General features: G+C 40.1%; 1 protein-coding gene across 7 annotated transcripts in view; it reads left to right on the top strand.

The window, feature by feature from the left end:
- Nucleotides 1-20,753, top strand: part of LOC148033207 (uncharacterized) — a 46,998-nt gene extending 26,245 nt beyond the window's left edge. For 6 of the 7 annotated variants that reach the window (XM_087681089.1, XM_087681088.1, XM_087681087.1 and 3 more), the window contains 4 exons: nucleotides 4,363-4,408; nucleotides 4,833-4,889; nucleotides 19,797-19,854; nucleotides 20,122-20,753. In XM_087681089.1, the coding sequence (XP_087537215.1) occupies nucleotides 4,363-4,408; nucleotides 4,833-4,889; nucleotides 19,797-19,854; nucleotides 20,122-20,465 (505 nt within the window). In that variant the 3' untranslated portion in view covers nucleotides 20,466-20,753. The remainder of the gene's footprint in view (nucleotides 1-4,362; nucleotides 4,409-4,832; nucleotides 4,890-19,796; nucleotides 19,855-20,121) is intronic. The other variant, XM_087681091.1, reaches the window with a different exon arrangement.
- Nucleotides 20,754-21,145: the final 392 nt, after the last annotated feature.

Genomic DNA, 21,145 nt, shown 5'->3' with positions numbered 1-21,145 from the left:
CAAAGAAAGTGCCATCAGACCTCTTGATTTCAAAAAGGGATTTAGTATCATTGTTGCTAGAAGCATTTGCAGCCATTTTTTAGCAAAACACCCAAAATTCAATGTTGCAATTTATGACACCAAAAATGAGCTGAAGCAAATAATAGCAAGATTCTATCCAAGTATATGTACAGCAGTAGAACGAATGACTTTTAGTAGTATAACTGCAATTTCAGGATACATTAAATGCATACATCACTACCAGATAACTCCCACTTCAGCAATATCACCAAAAATACATTTGCAACAATCCGAGATCTGCAAATGATCACTAAGACAGCTGTAACATGAATAATCAGCAATATATCAACTCAATGGGAGCTGCCCAACATGTGTACTGCATACATATGTGCTCATATCAACTTTTGATACACAAAACACCTAGAAATCTCTGCAATTTCTCCAAAATTGCACAAGTGGGAGATAAACAAAAAGCTTAAATCACTTTGCTTATGACAACAAGATTGCTTCAGCTATATTCCCAAAGAGCAATTCACGCATCAACTTTGCCAAAATCCATAGATTTCAGCAAAAGCCCCAAAATTTCACTATCAAATCTGCCCCAATTGCATTAATACATGTTCTCAAGAGCATAAAATGGGCAAATTTAGCAAAATTTCACAAAGTTTTGCAAAAGCCCCAAAATTTCCGGGTCCAAGTGTGCACGAATGTTAGCCAATCTAACTCAACTGAACAAAATTTCACCAATACAGCAAAAGCCCCAAATTTTATGGGTCCAATGTTGAGAAACTTTACTTAAATGAGCAAAGTTTCACTAAATTTTGTGAAATCCTCAATTTAAATGCGCACAGTGTCTACAATTTTTGACGGAGATGCCTCAATTATGCATGAACAGCACTAAATCTAGAAAAGCCCTAAATTTCTGCTCATAAATCTGCACAAATCTGAGCACTGTGCTTGCACGTGCGAACCCCTCGTCAAGACAAGGGGAAATTCAAAGGAGATTTTGAAGAAAAAGGATTTTTGATTTAAGAAAAAAATGGAGTGACTAGGGTCCGTTGACCTGTCAGGCGGGTCGTGTGATTGACGGCCTGTTGGCGTCCATCCCACGCGCACCTTGTCTCATGCCCGTCCATTGGCCCCCGTTGCACACTGCGCCCGCTGCCCGCGGCGCCTGCTCCCCGCTGGTCGTTGTGCCTTGTGCATGCCCGTTGCTGCCCGTTGGTCTACGCTGGTCACATTGGTCAGCAGTTTGTGGCACCCAACTCCAATTTGGTCACGAACTCTAGCCGACTCCTTGCTTGACACGAACTTCAGCCATGTGCACGCCTGATGATCTTGTACCATAAGCTTTGATACCAGTTTGAAGGGGAGAGAGTGCTCAATGGAGTGTGAGATGGAGGTGCGAGCAGTAGAATTAAGAGTTAGAGAGAGTGAACGAAGAGATAGGTGTACTAGATTGTGATGGTACACAAAGAATGAAAGAATCTATTTATATGTTAGGGTACAATAAGGGTGTGTTCACACTCGTATGACTATATACATGGAGATGAAGGGACTTTACGGCCAACACAAGCTGCCTGGCGACCGTGTGGCTACTTCCCTCTCCATTAGGCGACATCCTTCAGCTTGCATTTGCACCCTTTTGGAGCCGTTTGGCATCATCTCTCTCTTTTGCAGCTGGTGCCTCAATCTCCTCAGCCTCTTGGCATCAACGTTTTGCAGATTTCTTACTCCACACTTCGACTAGTGGTCATAGACTTGGAACCGTCTCCAGTGGATGTCACTCTCTGACACTTTGCTCTGCCCTTGAGTATTTGTACACCCTTACATTCATTTACAATATTCATTCACTTTAGTGTCGTGTTATTCTCTCCCTTCTTCTGTTTGTGTTTTAGTTTCTATGTTTGACTTTTGAGTTTTGCGTTTAGGATTTGAGTTTTGCTTTTCGTGTCTGTCTCTCTCTCTGTGTTTCTATTGTGGTTGTACACTTTGTGTTTTCTCAGTACAAACCCTAATAGTTTTCTTCATAGCATTCACCATAGATTCTTGCATGTTTTGTTTATCTTTTCTTGAGTGCAAGTGGAAAAACCTATCCTCTTCAGGGCTAATGAACTAATACTTAGTTTGAAGGGTTCGTTCATTATAAGCATTTTTGATATCTTGTGAAAAAGAGGAAGCAAATCAAAAGGTTGAGAGGTAGTAGAATGTGTACTTGACATAGGAGTGAATGAAGGTGGAGAAGTGTGTGGAAAAGATAAAAGAGATAAGGATGTAGATGATGGTTGTAGAGAGGAAATGGTTTGTACTCCATGCCGGTTTCCATGTCAGGATGACTAGTCTGTTGTGGAGCTTCTATCCTCTTGCCAAATCATAGACCAGTGCATCAAATTTAAAGGGGAAAACTTTAATTTACCTTCAATCTATCGTTGAGCTCGATACATGAGGATGGGATCATATTTAGCTGGTGAAATCTTGTATGGTCTATGGACTCCATGATAGTTCAAAGACTCTCTAACCATGCCAAATGGAGGAGTAAGCTGTGAAGTTGACTTTGTTGTGTGTCTCGATGTGCCAGGCTTGGGAGCATCATGATGATTTGGTGAAGATATGTTTGAAGTCATCTTGCCCTCTTGTTGTTTTTGGTTCTTGTAAAGGGCTTTCAAATCAAAGGCCAAGGTTTCATGGCAGAGAACCTTGCTCTGATACCACTTGAAGAAATACCCTAATGTAGAAACATAAATGAAAGCGTACGACAAAGCATGAATTCAAAAGAACACAGTTAGGGTTAGGGTAACTCAAAGACAATAATTACAGTGGAATTTGAATGAATGACTAAATATTGAAAATACAATGCTCATGGAGCAAACAAACCATATAGGAATGAAATTGTGTCCCGAACTCTCGTATCTCAAGGACCGAGGTAGAGGTGCTGAGTGGGAGTGTGTGTAGTACTCTTGACGGATTGGGAAACGTAGCAAAGGCAGCCTCCAAGAGTCGAACACTAGCAAATGCAGCTATGGAAGTTGGATTTGATGCAAAGAGGCAACAAGGAGAGAGAAATACTAAAAATGCAAGTACTTGAAGAGAGAAAAACTCGGCGACAATAAAAGAGTGCAAACATAGACACCAAGAGCCAGGTGATAGGAAATGGAGAGAGAAGATGCCAAACACAGCCACTTGATGATAAGGTGACAACAGAAGAGCGATGGTGATAGTCTCTTGTGCCCTCGGACAGTGTGAACGCAACTCAATAGTGGTCACCTCCAATTGGGAATGAATGCCTAGCAATAAACACAAATCTGGGAGTGATAGGATCAGTAGTGTAGGCGACATTTAGATGTTGATGGAGGCTGGAATCAGGCGCCAGATGCTAGCAGACACCAAGGGGAAGCTTTGACTGAGATGTTCTCCGCGAACAAGGTGTGGGCACTAGAGATATGGCTTCTAAAACCTGTAAAAACGAGATTGAGATTGAATGGAGGGCAGCCTGCCTATTTATAGAAAGTTTCGGGGCTTCGTATAACACACCATTTTAAAACTCTTTTGAACCGTGCACCAATTTAGGGTTTTAATTAATTAAGTATTTTTTGGGGCTGTTCAAGTGGCTAATTCAGCATGTAATGCTTATGTGAGCTCAACAGCCACACCCAGCTGGCTGGTCATTTATATTTTCTGCCTTTTGCGGGTGCACAGTGTGGGAGACGTCATATCATGATAGGCCTTCAAAATAAGGGCCTAATATAGTAATGACTACACATGGATGTAGCTAGGTTGGCAATGTTCCAATCCCTCAACGGTTAATCTCTAGCTATCTTACCACTCTCAATCACCATTTGGTGTTGGAAACTGGGACCTATTAGGTGTGATGTAATGTCTCTGTAGATGCTTATGTTTATCACATTGCAACATTCCCTGCCAAGTCAACTGTTTTAAGAATTCCTGAGTAAAAGTTTTTCTCAAAAAGTTTTGTTCCACTACTTTTTGACATTTCTTTTGAAGCCTGTCCTCTAGTCAGTTGATGTAGCAATCAGAAATACATGGACGTGTGCAGTTGTTTGGTTTGCATATGGCTAATGGATTTGTTATTGCAAATGGCTAATGGATTTCTTACTGCAATTTCTTTTGGAAATGAAACTGATATCAGTGTTAAGATATAAGGATTATGATAGATGTTATATTGATTTCTAGAAGCGAAAAAGCAAGAAGCACTATGGCATTTGTGCTTGTATCAATACTAAAGTTTTTTGTCTTGTGTGTAAGCATGGTAATTGCGGAAAGAGGAGCTGAATGTTGCTTATTATTATTATCTAACATGTAAGTTGATGAGATGTTTTGTTTTTTCCGGTTTCCTGGTTGTAGGATGGATGGGAATAGATCACATTCACCCTCAAGTTCTGATCACAAGGTAATTTTCCCGTAAAATTTTGGATGATAAGAGGTGGTTACAACTATCATGCTTATGAGTTTGAAGAAAGAAGTCAAAATAATGGCTTTCTGTCTCTTAATTTTTTGTGGCATCCATCTACCCTTTTGCATGCTTGATGACTCAAATTTACAATGAAACATCAAGATTTATGATGGATTATTTGGTCTAGATCCATTCCACATGTTTCATCATTCCCTCCTTGTGTGTATAGTAACTGCTGATTCTCACTTGATTCTTCAGGTGAAGGTTGGTTCTTGAAGTTTATTATTTGGGAATAAGCACTAACTGTGTGTGCACAATCATATTTGAAAAATCCTATAATTGTATGAATCAGTTTTGGTTAATTGAGTGCCCTTTTTCACATGATCATACTCTGAGTGTTTGTGCTAGAAGTGTGGTACAGGTCGGACATGTCATGCTTATGTGTCTCACCTTGGCTGAAGAAAATAGTACTGTCAACGTATGTGATTTCTATTTACGTTTTGTACTGATCAAATGGTGCATTGCTTTATAAAAAAAGGAACTTGCTAGAAATATTTTATTTGCATTAGACTTCTTCAATCTTTGCAGATTTTTCATTTATTCGAAGTACTTTTTATACATAAGATTGCTGCTGTTTTCAATGTAACACATTGTAGGAGTTATAGAAGGGAATTCTTCTTTAGGAGATGTCCCTTATGTATGTCTAAGAAATTAGACTCACCTCGGCTTACAACCAGGGTATTGTCCTTTTGTGCATTGTGCAAATTATTTATATTTTACTTTTTAGTGATGCTACAAGATGTAGTCAACCAATGTTTTCATCCCTCTACCAATATGGACATCTTAGAGGGCAAACTTGAGCCACATCCATAATGTTTCATTGCTTGTTTTACTCCTTTTTGGGCTGTTCTACTTTTGTTTATATAATGAGCTATCCCATCTAAGTATTGTCACTGGTCCCATCGGTCCATTGGGCCTCCTATAGATTTGAATATGATTCAAAAGCAGAGGGCTAGTTACGACTAAGGATGTTATTTCGAACATTAGAGATAAGGATCTACATCTAAATGATTTAGATTCAGGTTGGCAGATTACCTTAAGGCTGGCATTATGTAGATACCATTGAGCCCGAGGAAGTGAAACAAGGGATAAGGAGCATCCTAGTGCTCCCTTTTGTCATACATTTAGGTATAGCACAAGAGAAGCATGTTATTGTGTAGTATGAGACCAAGAGAAAGAAATTGGAGTCTTGAAACAATGAAGACCATGTAAAGATGGATAATTATGCATGAACTTACTCTGATTTGAGAAGCAAGAGGAACTATTGAATGCTAATGTTGCTAGAGAAGTAGGGAAGTGGGTAGTCCATGGAGAAGTTGTAGTCATTGGGGAGTTCGAGAAGGATTTCTTCATCCGGGTTAAGAATCTGCATGCTCAGCTGCGATACAAATGAATAGCAAGGAGCTAGCTTGATGGTGTCTTTAGACTTATCCACCTAGTTGATAATAGCTCTCAATACTTGAGTGAGACTTAAAGTATTGATGTTTGAGGAATTTTGTGCTAGTGCAAAAGGCAAATATAGTTAATCCACTAGAAGTGACAAAAACAAAAAAGAAGTGACAATTGAAAACTTTTATATGAAAAACATTTATTGAAAATTTTGAGTATCGTGTCTTCTCTCTTCCCCAAGTTAAGAATATTTGGAATGCTTCTCAGTGTTGTAGGGGTTTATAGATTCTAGGGAGATAGAGGCCATTGATGGCAGTCTGAGAGAAGAGGGTGTGAGATGTTCAGTAAGAGGTTGAGGAGGGTGTGAGATGTTCAGTAAGAGGTTGAGGAGGGTAGAAGCAGGTGGCTAGGGAGAGCAAAAATATGCAAGTAAGAGATGTTAAATATGCTCAATGCCCTACCCTCGTAAGGTGCCACCAATGATCCATGGCACTCTAAGTTGTAAGGCCCCCATTATGAGGAGAAGCTATGTGTAAGCACGGATATTGGATGGTTCCTGACTTGTATGTCAGATGAGGTCTATGTGATTGGATGGCAAAAATGTGACCTTTGTCGATCTATCTAACCTTTGGGTTAGATAGAGTAGTTATGTTAGTAGCAACTCGAGGCATAATGCATCGAGTTTCGGGGTGTGGGAGTTATCAGGGGCCCATATTGTAGGGCTCGGGGGCAATGCCTTGGGCGTGACGGTAAAGGGAATATTCCCTAGAATATTTGTGGTCAACTAGGAAAGGTTTATAATATGGTCAAACTTGCCGACTAGACTATCTTTCTGGGCTATAAAAGGAAGATCCCTCTAAGTCATTGTCAATCAATCTTTCACCCAATCAGAGTTCTTCTAGTTACCCTAAGCTCTTAACCTATTATCTATCTAGATCACCATCTAAGCTTCATAGTGGAAGGGCATGGGTGGACAGAGCCATCTTTGTATCAATTGGTTTGAAATTAAAGCAGTCTCTATTTTTCTCATATTTGCTATGTGTTCTCTACTTCTTGCTCAGATTCTATCTGTTGTGCCATGTAACTTCTACATGGTATTAGAGCTTAGGGGGCTTTGAGGAGTAAAGAGTATTCGAGAGGCAAGGGCTTCAACAACAAAGAGGAGAAATGTTGTTTGCTACATTAAGTAGCGGTGTTGGCGCATTAGGTGTTGGTGCTACTGTATGGGCAATTCAAACACTGAGGATTTGTCCACCAACCTTCAGTGAATATGGGGCTCTACCTGTAGACATCAATTAGGGGGGCATCAAATTGATTCACAAGAGAGGAAAAAGACAACCTATCTAATTGGAGGCCTATTACTTGTTTGTCTTCAGCCTACAAGGTTTTTGCCAAAACTTTGGCCAAAAGGCTTAGCTCCCACCTTGATGGATGGTTAAGGAAAGAACAAAAAGGCTTCGTTAAAGGTAGGTTTACCCTTGATTCCATTATTAGCCTGTGGGAAGGGTTCGAATATGCTTAGAAAAAGAAACAAGATTTCCTTTTCTTCAAAGTAGATTTTGATAAGGCTTATGACAGGCTGGATTGGTGCTTTGTACTTCAGTCCCTACATGATATGGGACTTGGAGGAAGTTTCATACGATTTGTAAGCACATTATTTGGAAATGCTAGTGCCAAAGTAGCCATAAATGGGGAGCACTTTGCCTCATTCCCTCTTTACAGATCCATAAGGTAGGGATGTCCTCTAGCCCCCCTACTCTTTGCAATAGCCTCAGATGCATTGGGCTGGTTAATTGAGGAAGAGGTTAAAGAAGGAAGGCTAAGAGGTATACCTCTCCCTAACAATAGAGAGATGGTGCTTAATCTGTTCGCGGATGACACGAATGGAACAATTAATAATGACCCATTATCCATAGAGGCTTTTTGGAGATGCATCCAAGAGTTTTGTCTTGCCTTAGGTTCAACTGTGAATCCCAGTAAAACAGATATTAAGACACTTATTAATCCTCCTCCACTGTGGCTCTTGGATTCAGGTTGCAAGGAATTGGAAGAAGGAAAGGTATTTAGGCTCCTTAGAATTCCCATGGGATTTGGTGTATCCCTGAAACAATGTTGGGAATGGGTGCTAAACAAAGTCAAAAAGAAGTTGGAGTACTTGAATGGATTGTAGTATTCATTCGCTGGGTGAATGGTGGTGCTAAAACATATTCTAATACCTCTGATAATATACTTTTTAGCGTGCTGGAAACCTTCCAAAGCTGGGCTGAAACAGCTGGAGTCACTGACGAAAAATTTCTTATGGGCAGGCAACAGTGAACAATTCAAAATACCAAAAGTGGCACGGGATGATTGCATCCTCCGTACGGAGTTGGGATGTCTAGGACTCCCCAATCTGGACAGGATAGTCACAAAGATGGCTGCAAAGTGGATCCCTAGGGCATTCCTTCATGAACACGAAGATTGGGTTGTGGTTATCATGCATAGTTGCAGTAAGTTCTTACTAATCAATTATCCGAGGTGGAAGGAGCTGGACCGTATTACCGTAGCATTCAACCAAGTGAGAGTGTGCATCAAAGAATGCTCAGATGTGATGAGAAGTATTTGGTGTGCATGGCTCTCCCTCAAAGATCAAGCTAGAATTTTTCCAAACAGTAACTTTACACTCCCGTGGAGTGCTTCAAACTCAATCTGGTTCAGTATATTCCATGTTATAGTCGAGGAGGAGAAACTTTCTCTTGCTCACAAGATTTTTAAAAAGGGCATTAGGAAATGGGCTGATCTGTGGGACTACAATCTAGGAGGGTGGAAGGATCTGGATTCTCCAGATAATCAGATTCATCTTTAAAGGGAAGAACATACTCTCCTTCAACAAATGAGAAATTGTTGGGGGGCTCATTTATGCCGGACAGTTCGGATAAATAAGGAGTTCAATTGCAGAGGTATCTGTCGGTAAAATGATAAGCCATTACTACCTATCCAAGAGAAACAGGAGTCACACACTAGAATTGTTAATAAGCTAAACAAAAGATGGCACGTGAATTGGAACCAACATCAGTGGATACACAGGTTTACCATGATTTGGCTATCGAGCATTCAACCGAACAATCGTGCCGACTGTGGCTGATACAACTGAAAGCCGTATGGATTTGTTCAAGAGCAAAAAAAAAAAAAGAGGAATAGGATCAGGCTCATGTCCTTGTTGTCACCATGAGGAAGAGACCATCACCCATCTATTTTGTTCTTGCACAATAGGAATACCCTCAACTTGCTTCAATAGATGATCTCCCCCTATCACCCCTCAAATATCACATGGAGAGAATTAGTTCTTGGGGAAATCTACGGACTGCATCATGTAATATGGAATTGGATATGGAGCTTAGAACTGTGGCAGATTTGGTTATGTAGAAATAAAAAGGTTTTTGAAAATGTAATGGTGGACCCAATGTATGGATTTAAAGAAGAATTTCTGTTGCAGGCTAAGAAGAAAGGAAAGCAGCTAGCCAAAGACAGTAGCAAACATCCATTTGCTTGCAAGAAGAAAAAATATGATTCATATGAAGGCTTGGGACTTGAGTTGAGGAAGTTCCTTATCCACGAAGAAAGAAGAAGGAATATAGAGCGTAGAGAAGCCTGGCTCTTAGAAATGTTTGAAAAACCTACTCTCAACACTCTCAATGTAATGGAAAACAAAGCCAATGAATGAAATTGTATGTAATAAGATTTTCTGAGAAGTCAAAAGAAGGACTCATGCTTTAGTCCAATGATGTAATACCCCTCTTTTTTACCTTTACTAATACAACTTATTGTTCCTTAAAAAAAAAAACTTCATTGAAGGTAAGTTAGATGGTATAAACTATACTTTGTGGAAGTTAAGATCACAACTATCCTTGATTCTTATGATCTTTTGCAGATGGTGCTGGGGATTGATCCAAAATCACAACCCACCCTCGATTCATCAAATTTGAGTATTATGATTCCTCCAAATGTAGATCTTTTACAAGCTTGGAAACAAAGAAACACAGATGCATTGTCTGCCTTAGTTACAAGTTATTCTAACAGTGTTTTAACCTTGATTCAGCACACAACGAAGGCATCAAAGGCTTGGAACGTACTGAGGAGTAAGTATGAAATGTAGAATCAAATAAGGATTCAAAACTTGGAGAATCAACTAGCAACAGGGAAGTTTGTCGAAGGAGAGATATTTGAAGCATTCATCACTCGGATAAAAAATTTGCATGACCAAATGGCTGGTACTGGGATACAAAAGACTAGTGAGGAGCTAGCTTGGAGGTGTCTTCGGATTTGACCTCTAAAGTTTAATGGATTGGTAATTACTCTAACCACTTAGGTGATACCCTAAGCTTTGACGTTTAAGGAATTTTGTGTACTATTAATGGAGGAGAAGTTGAGTCTTAAAGTGTGAGAAGGTAGCAACTGTTGATATGCTGCATTCTCTGCCAATGCGAAAGGCAAAGGTGGTTCCTCTACTAGTGGTGACAAAAAGAAGGGTGGTAAGAAAAAGTTTCAAGGGGAGTAATTCTACTGCAAAAAGAAAGTACATGCAATTGCAAATTGTCATGCCAAGAAGACAGATGAAAAAAATGGCGCCATGAAGACTAAAGGGAAGGAGGCAGCCAATATGGCCGAAGCAGAGTTGGAGTTATTCATGGTGACCATTGAGGAAGTGCATTCCTTGGCGCAATAAATATCTAATATTGACTCATGGGTTTTGGATGGTGATGTCTCTTGTCACATGACCAACAAGAAAGGTCTATATAGTTCTATGAAGACTCTACAAGAATCCATCACTGTGATGGTTGGGAACGATACAAAATGCCCTGCTAAGGGTAGATGTACTATTTTCTTTGTTACTAGAAATGGTAAACTCAAGAATCTTTCAAATGTGTTGTATGTTTCAGAGATTAAGAAAAATCTACTATTAGTTGTTTCTATAACTGATCTTGGCCATGAGGTAAGGTTTACTAAGACAAGTGTAGAAATTATCGATAGTACTGGTAAAGTTGTCGGCAAAGGAGAAAGGAGGAACAATATGTATGAGCTGAGTGCTTTTATAACCATCGTTGGTGTGGGCACAAGTAACCTTTGTTATGAAAGATTTGGTCATATTGGTTTTGCAGTATTGAAGGGGATGCATAAGCAAGGTATGGTTGCTCACCTACTTGCAGTAATGGAAATGAAGAAACCATGTGAAGCTTGTATGATGGGCAAGCAATAGAGAAATACATTTTCACAAGAAAGCAAGAATAGAGCAAAGGCTCCTCTAGAGTTAGTACATGCTGACGTGTGCGGTAAAATGCCTATAAAAGTCTTGGGAGGATCTTCTTATTTTATGTTGATTGTTGACAACTACAGTAGAAAGATGTGGGTGTATTTCCTTCATGATAAGGGTTAAGCTTTTGGTACGTTTAAATAATGGCTAAAACTTGTCGAGAATGAAACAAGGCAAAGTGTGAAGAAGTTTACAACAAATGGTGGTGGTGAGTTCAACTCAAAGGAGTTTGAAGACTTTTGCAAGAGCAAAGGGATTAAGTATCAATTGATGATGCCTCATACACCTTAGCAGAATGGCGTTGTTGAATGCTGAAATCGCATCATTGCGGAAATGGCAAGGTGGATACTTAAGGGCAAGGAATTGCCTAACTAGTTTTGGGGAGAAGTTGTTAATACTGCAATCTACGTTCTCAATTGGAGTTACACAAAGGCTCTTAAGAGCAAAACTCCTCATGACGCCTATTCTGGTAAGAAACCACATGTCTCACATTTTACAAGTTTTGGACGTAAATGTTATGCTTATGTTCCAAAGGATAAGAGAAATAAGTTAAATCCAAAAAGCACAAAATGTATCTTTTTGAGTTATAGTGATGAGCAAAAGGCTTACAAATTGTATGACCAAGAGACAAAGAAGATCATAGTAAGATGTGATGTGGTGTTCAAGGAGCAGCCATATACAGTGGAGGAGAAGAATAGTTCTTTTACTTTATTATTAAGTGAAGTAGTCCACTATGAACCTATCCCAAGAGCTGTCTGAGTATCATCTTTGAATGATGAGAAAAAAGTTCACTAATCGGAAATCACGCCACTGAAAAAGCCATTGCCGCGATGGGTGAAGCAGCTCTATGATCACAACAATCCTATGCCTACTATAACCGAGGAAAAGGTAGATGGACCAAGGAGGTCTTTGAGAATAGAGGAGCAAAGAAAGGCTTTTGCTCACATAGTCAATATGGCCTTGATAGCTGCATTCTTATCTTTAGGCAAAGGTACCAATTCCCATGTAGCATTTGCTTCCAAGGCATCCATTTCTTCATCCATGGCTTTCTCCCATTTTTCTTTTCCTATGGCTTGCTCAAAAGAAGTGGGTTCTGGTTCTTGTATCGCTTTGATCATATAGGCATAGTGAATGGCTGTAAATCCATCATATTTCAGCCTATTCATAGGATACCTAGCTTTGGTAGACCTGCGCAAAGTAGGTTCACTCCCAGGTGCTCTCAAAACATCCCTGGTCTTCCTTACTCCAGGTGTAACAATAGAAGGAATATCCAACTCATCATCAATGCTCTATTCTGAGCCACTGGATTGAGTAGGTTGCCTATGATGATGCCCTGGTCAGCAGCTTCTCCTATGGGTATGCAGGACATATGATCTACAATGTAGTGTTACTTACCCTTGCGTACAACCACGGAGAAGTCGAAAACTCTAGAAGTAGAGATAACCATCTAGCTATGCGTCCTGTAGCACAACGTTTGTTTACTAAATAAAGCAAAGCCTAACGGTCAATGAAGAATGTGAAGGGTGTAGCTAAAAGATAATGACAAAACTTCTTCACAGCGAACACCATAGCTCGGCCTTCCCTCTCCGTCGTTGAGTAATTCATCTCCATATCCGTGCAAAGATCAAGGTATTTCTGAAGCCGCTCTCACTTAGGCTCAACTGAAAGATGCTATACTCATGAGTGATTGTCTAGAGTGCCTTAGTTGGAGCACAATTAAGTATATGATTTGCATATCGAAGGCCCTCAAGCCAAATCTTGTGTGGCAACCCTTTTCTTTTCAGCATAGATTTGGTCATTTCCATGAGTGTGTGATTTTCCCTTTCAACTACTCCATTCTATTGAGGTGTCATCTTCATAGTGGCTTGATGTGTAATGCCATGCTTAAGCAAAAATGTCTCAAATGCATGAGATATATACTCTTCCCTTTATCCGTGCACTGTGTTTGCACCTTCAAACATATTTTTGCTTCCAATTTTACAACCAAATGTTTGAAGTGCATAAATATATTTGACCTTGCCTTTAGGCTATACACCCATGTGTAATGAGAGTAGTCATCTATAAAAGTAACAAAAATACAAATGACCATTGAGAGCTATAGTCAGCATAGGACCGCACATCAAAGTGTATGAGCCGCATTTTGCACACAGCACACATTTCACCATCCTTCTTAAAAGCAAAGCTATGCCTTTTTCCAAGTATATACCCCTCACATACATGGGGAGGTGGAGTAACAAATGGAGGCAAAGCATCCAACATCTGATAATGCTAACGTGTCATTAGACTACCAAAGTTCATGTGACCATATTGAGCATGCCAAAGCTTTGCATTCTGCATAGCAGGAGTAAGTGTACTAATTGTCAGAGCATGAAGGTACTTGCCATTAATCCTAATGGATCTATCCAAGTACAGACAATCTATGATTCTGATGACTCCTTCCTAATTAATGGCTATCGCCTCAAGAAGTACTATCCTCCTTGGAGATCCTGATAATCACTGCGACCAATAGCTTCTTCATTCCTCGCACGTCAATCACTAAAGCTTTGACTATTGCTCCTGATAGTCCTCTTTCTTATCAATCCTAGTGGTGTACTCCAGGAACCTCGGTGGCTGCTTGGCAACCACAGTGGCTGGCCAAAGCCACTCTCCCGACAAATGAGGAGCGTAATTGAGAGCTTTGACAATACATTTGTCACCTAAAAGCCTTGCATATTAAAAGCTAAAACTGAAAGAATGTTTTGAGTAATCTCATGCACAAATAATACATCCTTAAGCTGAAAATCTGATCCATTTATAGCATGATCACAACTGTACCAATGCCACAAACATCATAACTAGAGGTGCTTGCATAAGAAACTCTCTTCCTTGCAAGGGCTAATTGCATAGTTGTGAATAAACAGTTCTAATACATGATGTGCCTGGATGCCCCACTATCAAAATACCATGTATGCTAGATTTCAGTAGTATTAAATGCTGAATCAGCCATAGAAGTATCATAATTGTAAGTGAGAAATGCATAATTCTCCTCAACCAAGTTGGTTGTAGCATTACCATCCGTAGATTTAGTGATTCATCTCTTTTGGACAACCAACGTGGAGTATTTCTTTTTCTCATTTTCAAACCTCTTTCTATATTCATCTATGTAGTGGCTAGACTTCTTGCAGAAGTGGCATTTTCCCTTTTTCTCTATGTTGTCTATGTCTTGGGCAGCCTTGCTAGATGGCTTTCCCACATCAGCCTTGGGCTGATTTTTCACTTATTGCCTGCCTTTGCCTTTATACCTAGAAAGCATATCTACATCACATGATCTCAGAGTCATATTCTTCGAAGTTTGTTCCTCTTGCAATAAGAGGTTAGTTAGGTCCATGAATGTTAGGGGCTATTGTGCCTCCCTCGAGGACAAATTCAATGAAGTATGGAAACCAAGATAAGACTTTTGAAGAGAGTTGAGTGTGATGTTGACCATCTCTTCATCAGGTATCACCCTCATCAATATTCAATAGTTGCTCTCTCAAATCTTGTAGGTAAGGTGATCTGTCATGCTATCACCCTCATCCATGTGGGCATTTGCTAACTCTCTTCTCAAATAAGAAACTTTGGTCTCATTTCTAGTTGCAAACATATGCTCAAGAAGGTCCCATGCTACCTTCAAGGTCTTACAAGACCGAATATGAGGTATTATTGCTCTTTTGAGTGATAGAGTAGTTAAAGACAAGACTTGTGCATCTTTGGAGTCCTATCTCCTTTGATCGGTTGTAGAAGGATACTTGAGAGGAGTGTGCCGATAAGCTTCACTTTAGAAGTATCATAAAGATGGCACTTAGGTTGCATGTGGATGAGCAACCGTACTTGTTATAAAAGAAGCTCTAAACTTTGAATAGGTTCCATTGAACTTTTCAGGGGAGCCAAAGGTAACAAGGATGGCAATTACAAGATGTCAAAAGGACTTCTTGATGTCGACTTGCTTCTCGGAGTTCTCAGAGTTGATTTTGAAGGTCTTGGATGGCTAACCCCAAAGCTTAGAATTTCTCCATTTGTAATTGCGTATTAGTCTCATGGAGCTTTTGCGAATCTGTAAGGTTTCAGCTGTTTATTGGGTTGCAGATATAGAAGGCGTCTGCATACAGATTATAGATTGTGGTTATTGTTGTGCAGTCAGTAAAAGAGGTTGCATGGTTAGTTGTGGTGCACTTGGCATTAGCTTGCTTACAGATTGCAGTTTCTGGCAAGGTTGTTTGTTTTATCAAAATGTCTAACAACTTCAATCAGATTGTTAGCGAGAAGCTTGATAAAAACAATTATCTTGCATAGAAGTTTAGGATGACAAATTTCTTGAAGGCAAAGTGTTTGGAATTACATTGAGAGAGACATGGTAGTAGCACCAGAAGTTCTTGTGCGAAATGCTATTGCAGAACAAGTAAAGACTAAGAAAGATTAGGAGTAGACACATAGTAAAGTCATGTATTGGTTGTGTGTTAGTATCACAGATAGCATAATGGGCTATTTGCAAGAATCTAAAATCCTCGTTGTTGCACGGAAGAATCTAGGAAGGCTGTTTGAAGTAAACGCAAAGGCCAGAAAGCTGTAGCTCAAGTTATAGTTGAACCAAGTGAAAAGAGGGAACTTGTCCATTAATGATTATGCCTTGAAGATTACGAGTATAGTAAAAGCCCTTGGATCTATTAGTGTGGTGGCTAATGATAATGATGTTGTGTATGTATGCTTAGATGGGCTTGGAGTTGAATATAAGAGCTTCAAGTCAGCTATAAATATGAGGTGTGATATCCTTTATTTTGCATATTCGATTTCTATGTTGATACTTGAGGAGAAGAACCTCGGTATTGATTATGAGGAGACTTTTACTCAAGTGGCTAAAATGGCTACTATAAGAGCTGTCATAGCAGTGGCTGTATCAAAAGGTTGGATCATGTATCAAAAGGATGTTAAGAATGCCTTCTTTCAGAGAGAGAATGATGCAAGTATTGTGGTTATTACTATATATGTGGATGATTTGTACATTGTGGGTGATAGTGAGACAGAGATTGACAATGTGAAGGGTCTCCTCAAGATTGAATTTGAGATGAAGGATTTGGGAGAGCTGCGCTATTTTCTCGGTATAGAGATAATTAGGACTCCAAAGGGTATATGGTTGTTACAGAGATAGTATGCGTTGGATATGTTGAAACAGTATGGTGTGGTTGATTGCAAGCTTATTTCTATACCATTGGATGTTAATGTTAAGTAAGTGCACATGAGGGTGACTTGATTGAGGATGTTACTATATATTGGAAGATTGTGAGTAGCCTTATCTATTTGACGATCACAAGGCCAAATCTAAACTACACAGTTGGTTTGGAGAGTCAGTTTATCCAGCTTCCATGGAAGCCGCATTTGGATGCAGTGTGGTGCACATTGCACTATGTCAAGTTCACATTGGACTATGCCTTATTCTATGGTGTGTGCGAACCATTGGACCTGTATGGTTACACAGATGTAGGTTGGGCTAGTAGTATTTCAAATAGATCTACCAATGGTTTTATGTTTTCATTTGGCAATGTTGCTGTTCCTTGGAGCAGCAAGAAACAATCAACAGTTGGCTTGTCTAGCATAGGGATAGAGTATAGAGGTGCTGCAATTGTAGCTTGTGAGATAGCTTGGTTATGCAAGCTACTTGGTGATTTGGAAATGCAGGTGGATAAGAAGGTTATCATTTACTATGATAACCTTAGTAGCATGCAATTGACGCTAGGAATCCAATGTATCATGTGCGGACCAAACACATAGAGGTCCATTATCATTTCATTCGAGAGCAGGTTTTGGTAGGTGATATTGATTTGGTAAAGGTGCTAATGTTTTCACCAAGGCCTTGGGAGCTAAGAAGCTTCAATGCCTTAGGATTATACTTGGAGTTTATGAGCTCATGCTGAGCTCGAGAGGGAGTGTTGAGATGGCGAGCTCTACATGAGCTGGCATCGATTATGTGCTTTGGTGATATGGTACGATATTATTCACTAGCATCTTAGGTAATTGACATGAGGATACGCTAGTGATTCTACATTTGGATTACACCCACGTAGTCCATCCTTGGTTATGGCACATTCATTGTGCCACCTTTTCTTTCCTTAGCAGGTTCACACTTAGTGATCACGTATAGATACATGTGGTACTTTTATATTAGTATTTTATCATGTTGTAGACTTAGTTATTTTGTGAGGAAGAAGAAGAAAAAGATTTTAGCCCTATCTCTCTATGTGCTCAAGTTTCCATTGCTTTTGTGTGAGTGCTCTTGGTACACAGTTTTTGTTGAAGATACAATTGTAGATCCTAAGAAAATTCAAACCATCAAAGATTGGCCTATCCCTCAAAATGTGCATGAAGTTTGGTCTTTACTTGGATTTGTGGGTTTCTCTTGTAAGTTTGTTTGTAAATTTTCCCTGATCTCTTTGCCTTTAACCATGTATTTATATAAAAACATTGTTTTTGTTATGGGTTCCTAGCCAACAGAAATGTTTGACACCCTGCAATGTCTTTTGATCTATACATATATCCTTCAATTGCCTAATGTTTCTCCACCTATCATTTAATTGCATGTGGTGCATCACTTTCTATTGGGAGTTCTCCAAGTTGTGCATTGGCAAGGTGAAGTGTCTTACTAAGAATTTTATTTAGTCGAACGGAGACAAGAGACCAACCAAAGCGAAGATGGCTTGGGATGTCATCGTACAGCCTAGATTTAGAGAAGGATTGGGGATAATAGATTTAGATAGCTAGAGCAAAGCCTTATTGGCTAATATCATTGTTAGGAGTTTGCTTCTGGGCGAGGAACCCTAGAAGGAACTTATTGGGAGGCTTCAAGCTATGACATGTACACATGGAGGACCATGGCAGTCCAACATCCATTGGATTTTTCAAGACATCATCACTAGAGACATAGGGAGGAGCTTTGAGGTCAGATTGGCAATTGCCACTATTAGAGTATGGAGATGTGTATCATCAGGGCTTTACTAGCTATCCTCGACCATAGCAAAAGAGGAGGCAGTCTCTTCTTTTTAATCATTTTTGAGATTAGAGTTGGGCCACACTCTTGGATAGAGGACATACTTATCATAGGGGAGATTCTCTCTACAAGTTGCTATGTTGGTCGGGAGACCGGTTTGCATTCTAGGAGTTAGTGCAGGAGACTCAAAAGACAAATACTATAGGGTCTCAGGGGAGCCAAAGTTATGATTGAGGCTAATGACACAGGGAGTTACACCAGATTGGCAGCTGGATAGATGCACTCCTTAGACTTGGGTCAGTCTCTTCTCTAGAGGTGACATTCTCCCAGCAGTCATTGTGACTAGTAGAGACAGGACATTTACTTTTATGGTTGAGGAGGATGGCTGCCTTGAGCTAGAGGACTTCAGCAAGACAGTTTTCATTAGATGCTCCAAATAGAGGGTCAGAGCAGCAGCACACTTCGAGAGGAAGTGGCACGTGGATCCAGACCTAGCTGCCTTTCTTGTGGATGGATAGAGAAATAGGGCTTATCATAGGAGGTCTCTATAGCGATTATAGTGGGATCTTGGAGAATTGGTGTGGATGTATCTGTTCCTTGATAGACCATGTGATGTGGCCTTGTTTGGCTACACTACTAGGCTAGGGAGGATATAGGTGAGTAGGATCAAAGCATAGCTAGCAGCCACCTCCCATTGGTATAGAGAAGGGATCTCAAATGGGTTCTTATATGACTTTTGGAGGAGGTTACATGAAAGCTTTAGGCCTTGGAATATATCTCTCTTCCTATGGCTTGTAGTTCATAGAAGGTTAGCCGTTGGCACTTGGGTTGGATGTGGTAGGGACCTAGTGGCATGCATGAGGTGTGGGGAGCCGGAGGAGACTTGAGAGACACTACCTATGGGACTGCCCTAGAGCCCAGGAGGTATGGAGGAGAGCTCTTAGGATGATATTCCATGGCACAATAAAGACCATTGTGGTGACTTTTTGGGGGGGGGGGGGGGGGCAGCTTGGGTCATAGATAGAGGCCAAGCATGTGGCTATGAGGATGTTCAGGGTAATTTTTCTTTTCTCATCACTGGACAGCATCTAAGCAGAATCCTCACTCTAGATTACTCTTAGGTGTAGTGGATCTAGGGACACTGTCATAGATGGAAACTGATTGCCAGTGTAAGATGCAGTCATGTTTGACCTCCAGGATGTATCCGCAACAGAGACTTTATCAAGGTTTTGGATAGAGATCACCCAGATTCCCCATGGGAGATGGGAGAGGATGCAAGGCAGCTGTAAGACGATGAGGAAGAGAAGAGAGGCCTTCTTGCGGACATGGGAACTTGGGCACTTTCTTCCATACCTTCCCTCAGATAGTTTGGTATTATAGCCCACCGGATTGGTTGTTCACACAACCATTGTATTTGTGATGTGCTTGGTTACTCTTTATATATAAAAAGTTGTACTTTGCATTTTGCCTTGGGTTTTTCTCCGGGGTGTCATAAATAGAAATTCTTTTCTTGAAGAAAGACCTTTATCTGTGGATGTGTTGTTCCCACACACCTTTTGAGGTGACATGTTTCATGTTGATTATTTAAGAATGGCCTTTGTTCAATTTGTTAACTAAAAATCAATTCCCCCTTTCAACATTTTGTGCAGCTTGTTGCTGGGGCTCAAAGGACGCATCACTTCCCCAATGATAGACAGAGAGAAGCAGGTATATATGAGGAATTAAAAGACATGCTATGTAGCTATTGCAAATCTATTGTGATGCTCTGGTAATCCAGTGGTTTGATTCTAAAAGCTTTCGCACCTTGCTTCGCAATTGCATCCCGAGTTTCGCAGTTTAAACAGACTTGGTTTCAGAATAGGCTCCCCTTTCTTTCCAGTCACTCTTATGCCAAAGACAATCATTTTGTTTTGGCATATGTTGTCTTGCCAGTTTTAGATCCAACATTGAATTGGTCACTTTTCAACATTGTAGGAACATCAAACAAATATGCGGTACTGCCTTCTCCATCAGTATCAAGGTCTTCTACTCATCAGACAACTAGTTCTCATGCTTATAACAGCAGAATTAGCACTGGGGATGGAAGATCTGCTGTCCAGAATTGTTATGAATACAACAAAGATGATGCATCTGATAGTGAAGACTGGGATCAAGCTGAAGATGAGAGCGATGTGGAAAGCACCGATACTTCTGAAGATGAAGATGGTGACATCCAATACAAATACAGCAGGCAAAAGCCCTCAAAAGCCAACACTAAACCCAAAAATATGAGGCACTATGAGGATGACCTTTTCAAAGATGAAGATGATGATAGTTGATGTGGCACATGGGATCTATAATTAAGACCTGAATGTGTGTTCACTGAATGCCTTTCGAATTCAGAATGTCAACAACTTTTTTCATTGCTCAACTGGTGCATGCATTAAGAATTCAGCACATTGTTGGAGGTACCATTCTGTAACAAGGTGAACCTGATTTAAGAATTCTTAGCGCTCATTTTTGCCATGTTTTCCCCGGTAGGGAAAGGCACAGTCGCACTTTTACAGCAGTGTGGGGGAAAGAACTGTTACTTTTATAAATGGGTTGGTTTTGAATAGACACAATAATGGTAACGTACATTTTTTGAATTGACTCTCTAAAGGCAATGCTCCTTTCTTATGCCAGTGCCAAAAAACACTGCTGATATAACCAAATATGAAGTTGCAGCTTCTAGCTCAAATCACAGGAGTTCATGCTAACGCATTTGCAGTTAGTGTTGTATTCTGTCATATTGGATTGAGTAGTATGTTCTTCAAATAATGAGATATATTGAGAAGGTCATTACTCGTGAAAAGTCATTACTGCAGAGCTTGTTATGGATAGAAGGCGTCACTACACTCAATACAACTTGCAAACCAGATGGAGTTGAACTTCATGACAATCGATGAATGCTTACTACACTAGGGGACATAAATGCATTATGTTTTGGTTTCAGCAAACTCTCACAAGCTCATTGGTT

The sequence above is a fragment of the Lygodium microphyllum genome, chromosome 7 (genome assembly GCF_053477565.2).
Source record: "Lygodium microphyllum isolate KBCC chromosome 7, Lygodium_microphyllum_v1.1.10, whole genome shotgun sequence".
NCBI classification, from domain to species: domain Eukaryota; kingdom Viridiplantae; phylum Streptophyta; class Polypodiopsida; order Schizaeales; family Lygodiaceae; genus Lygodium; species Lygodium microphyllum.
Note: the sequence above shows the minus strand (reverse complement) of the source record. Positions and strands in the feature narration are given on the sequence as shown.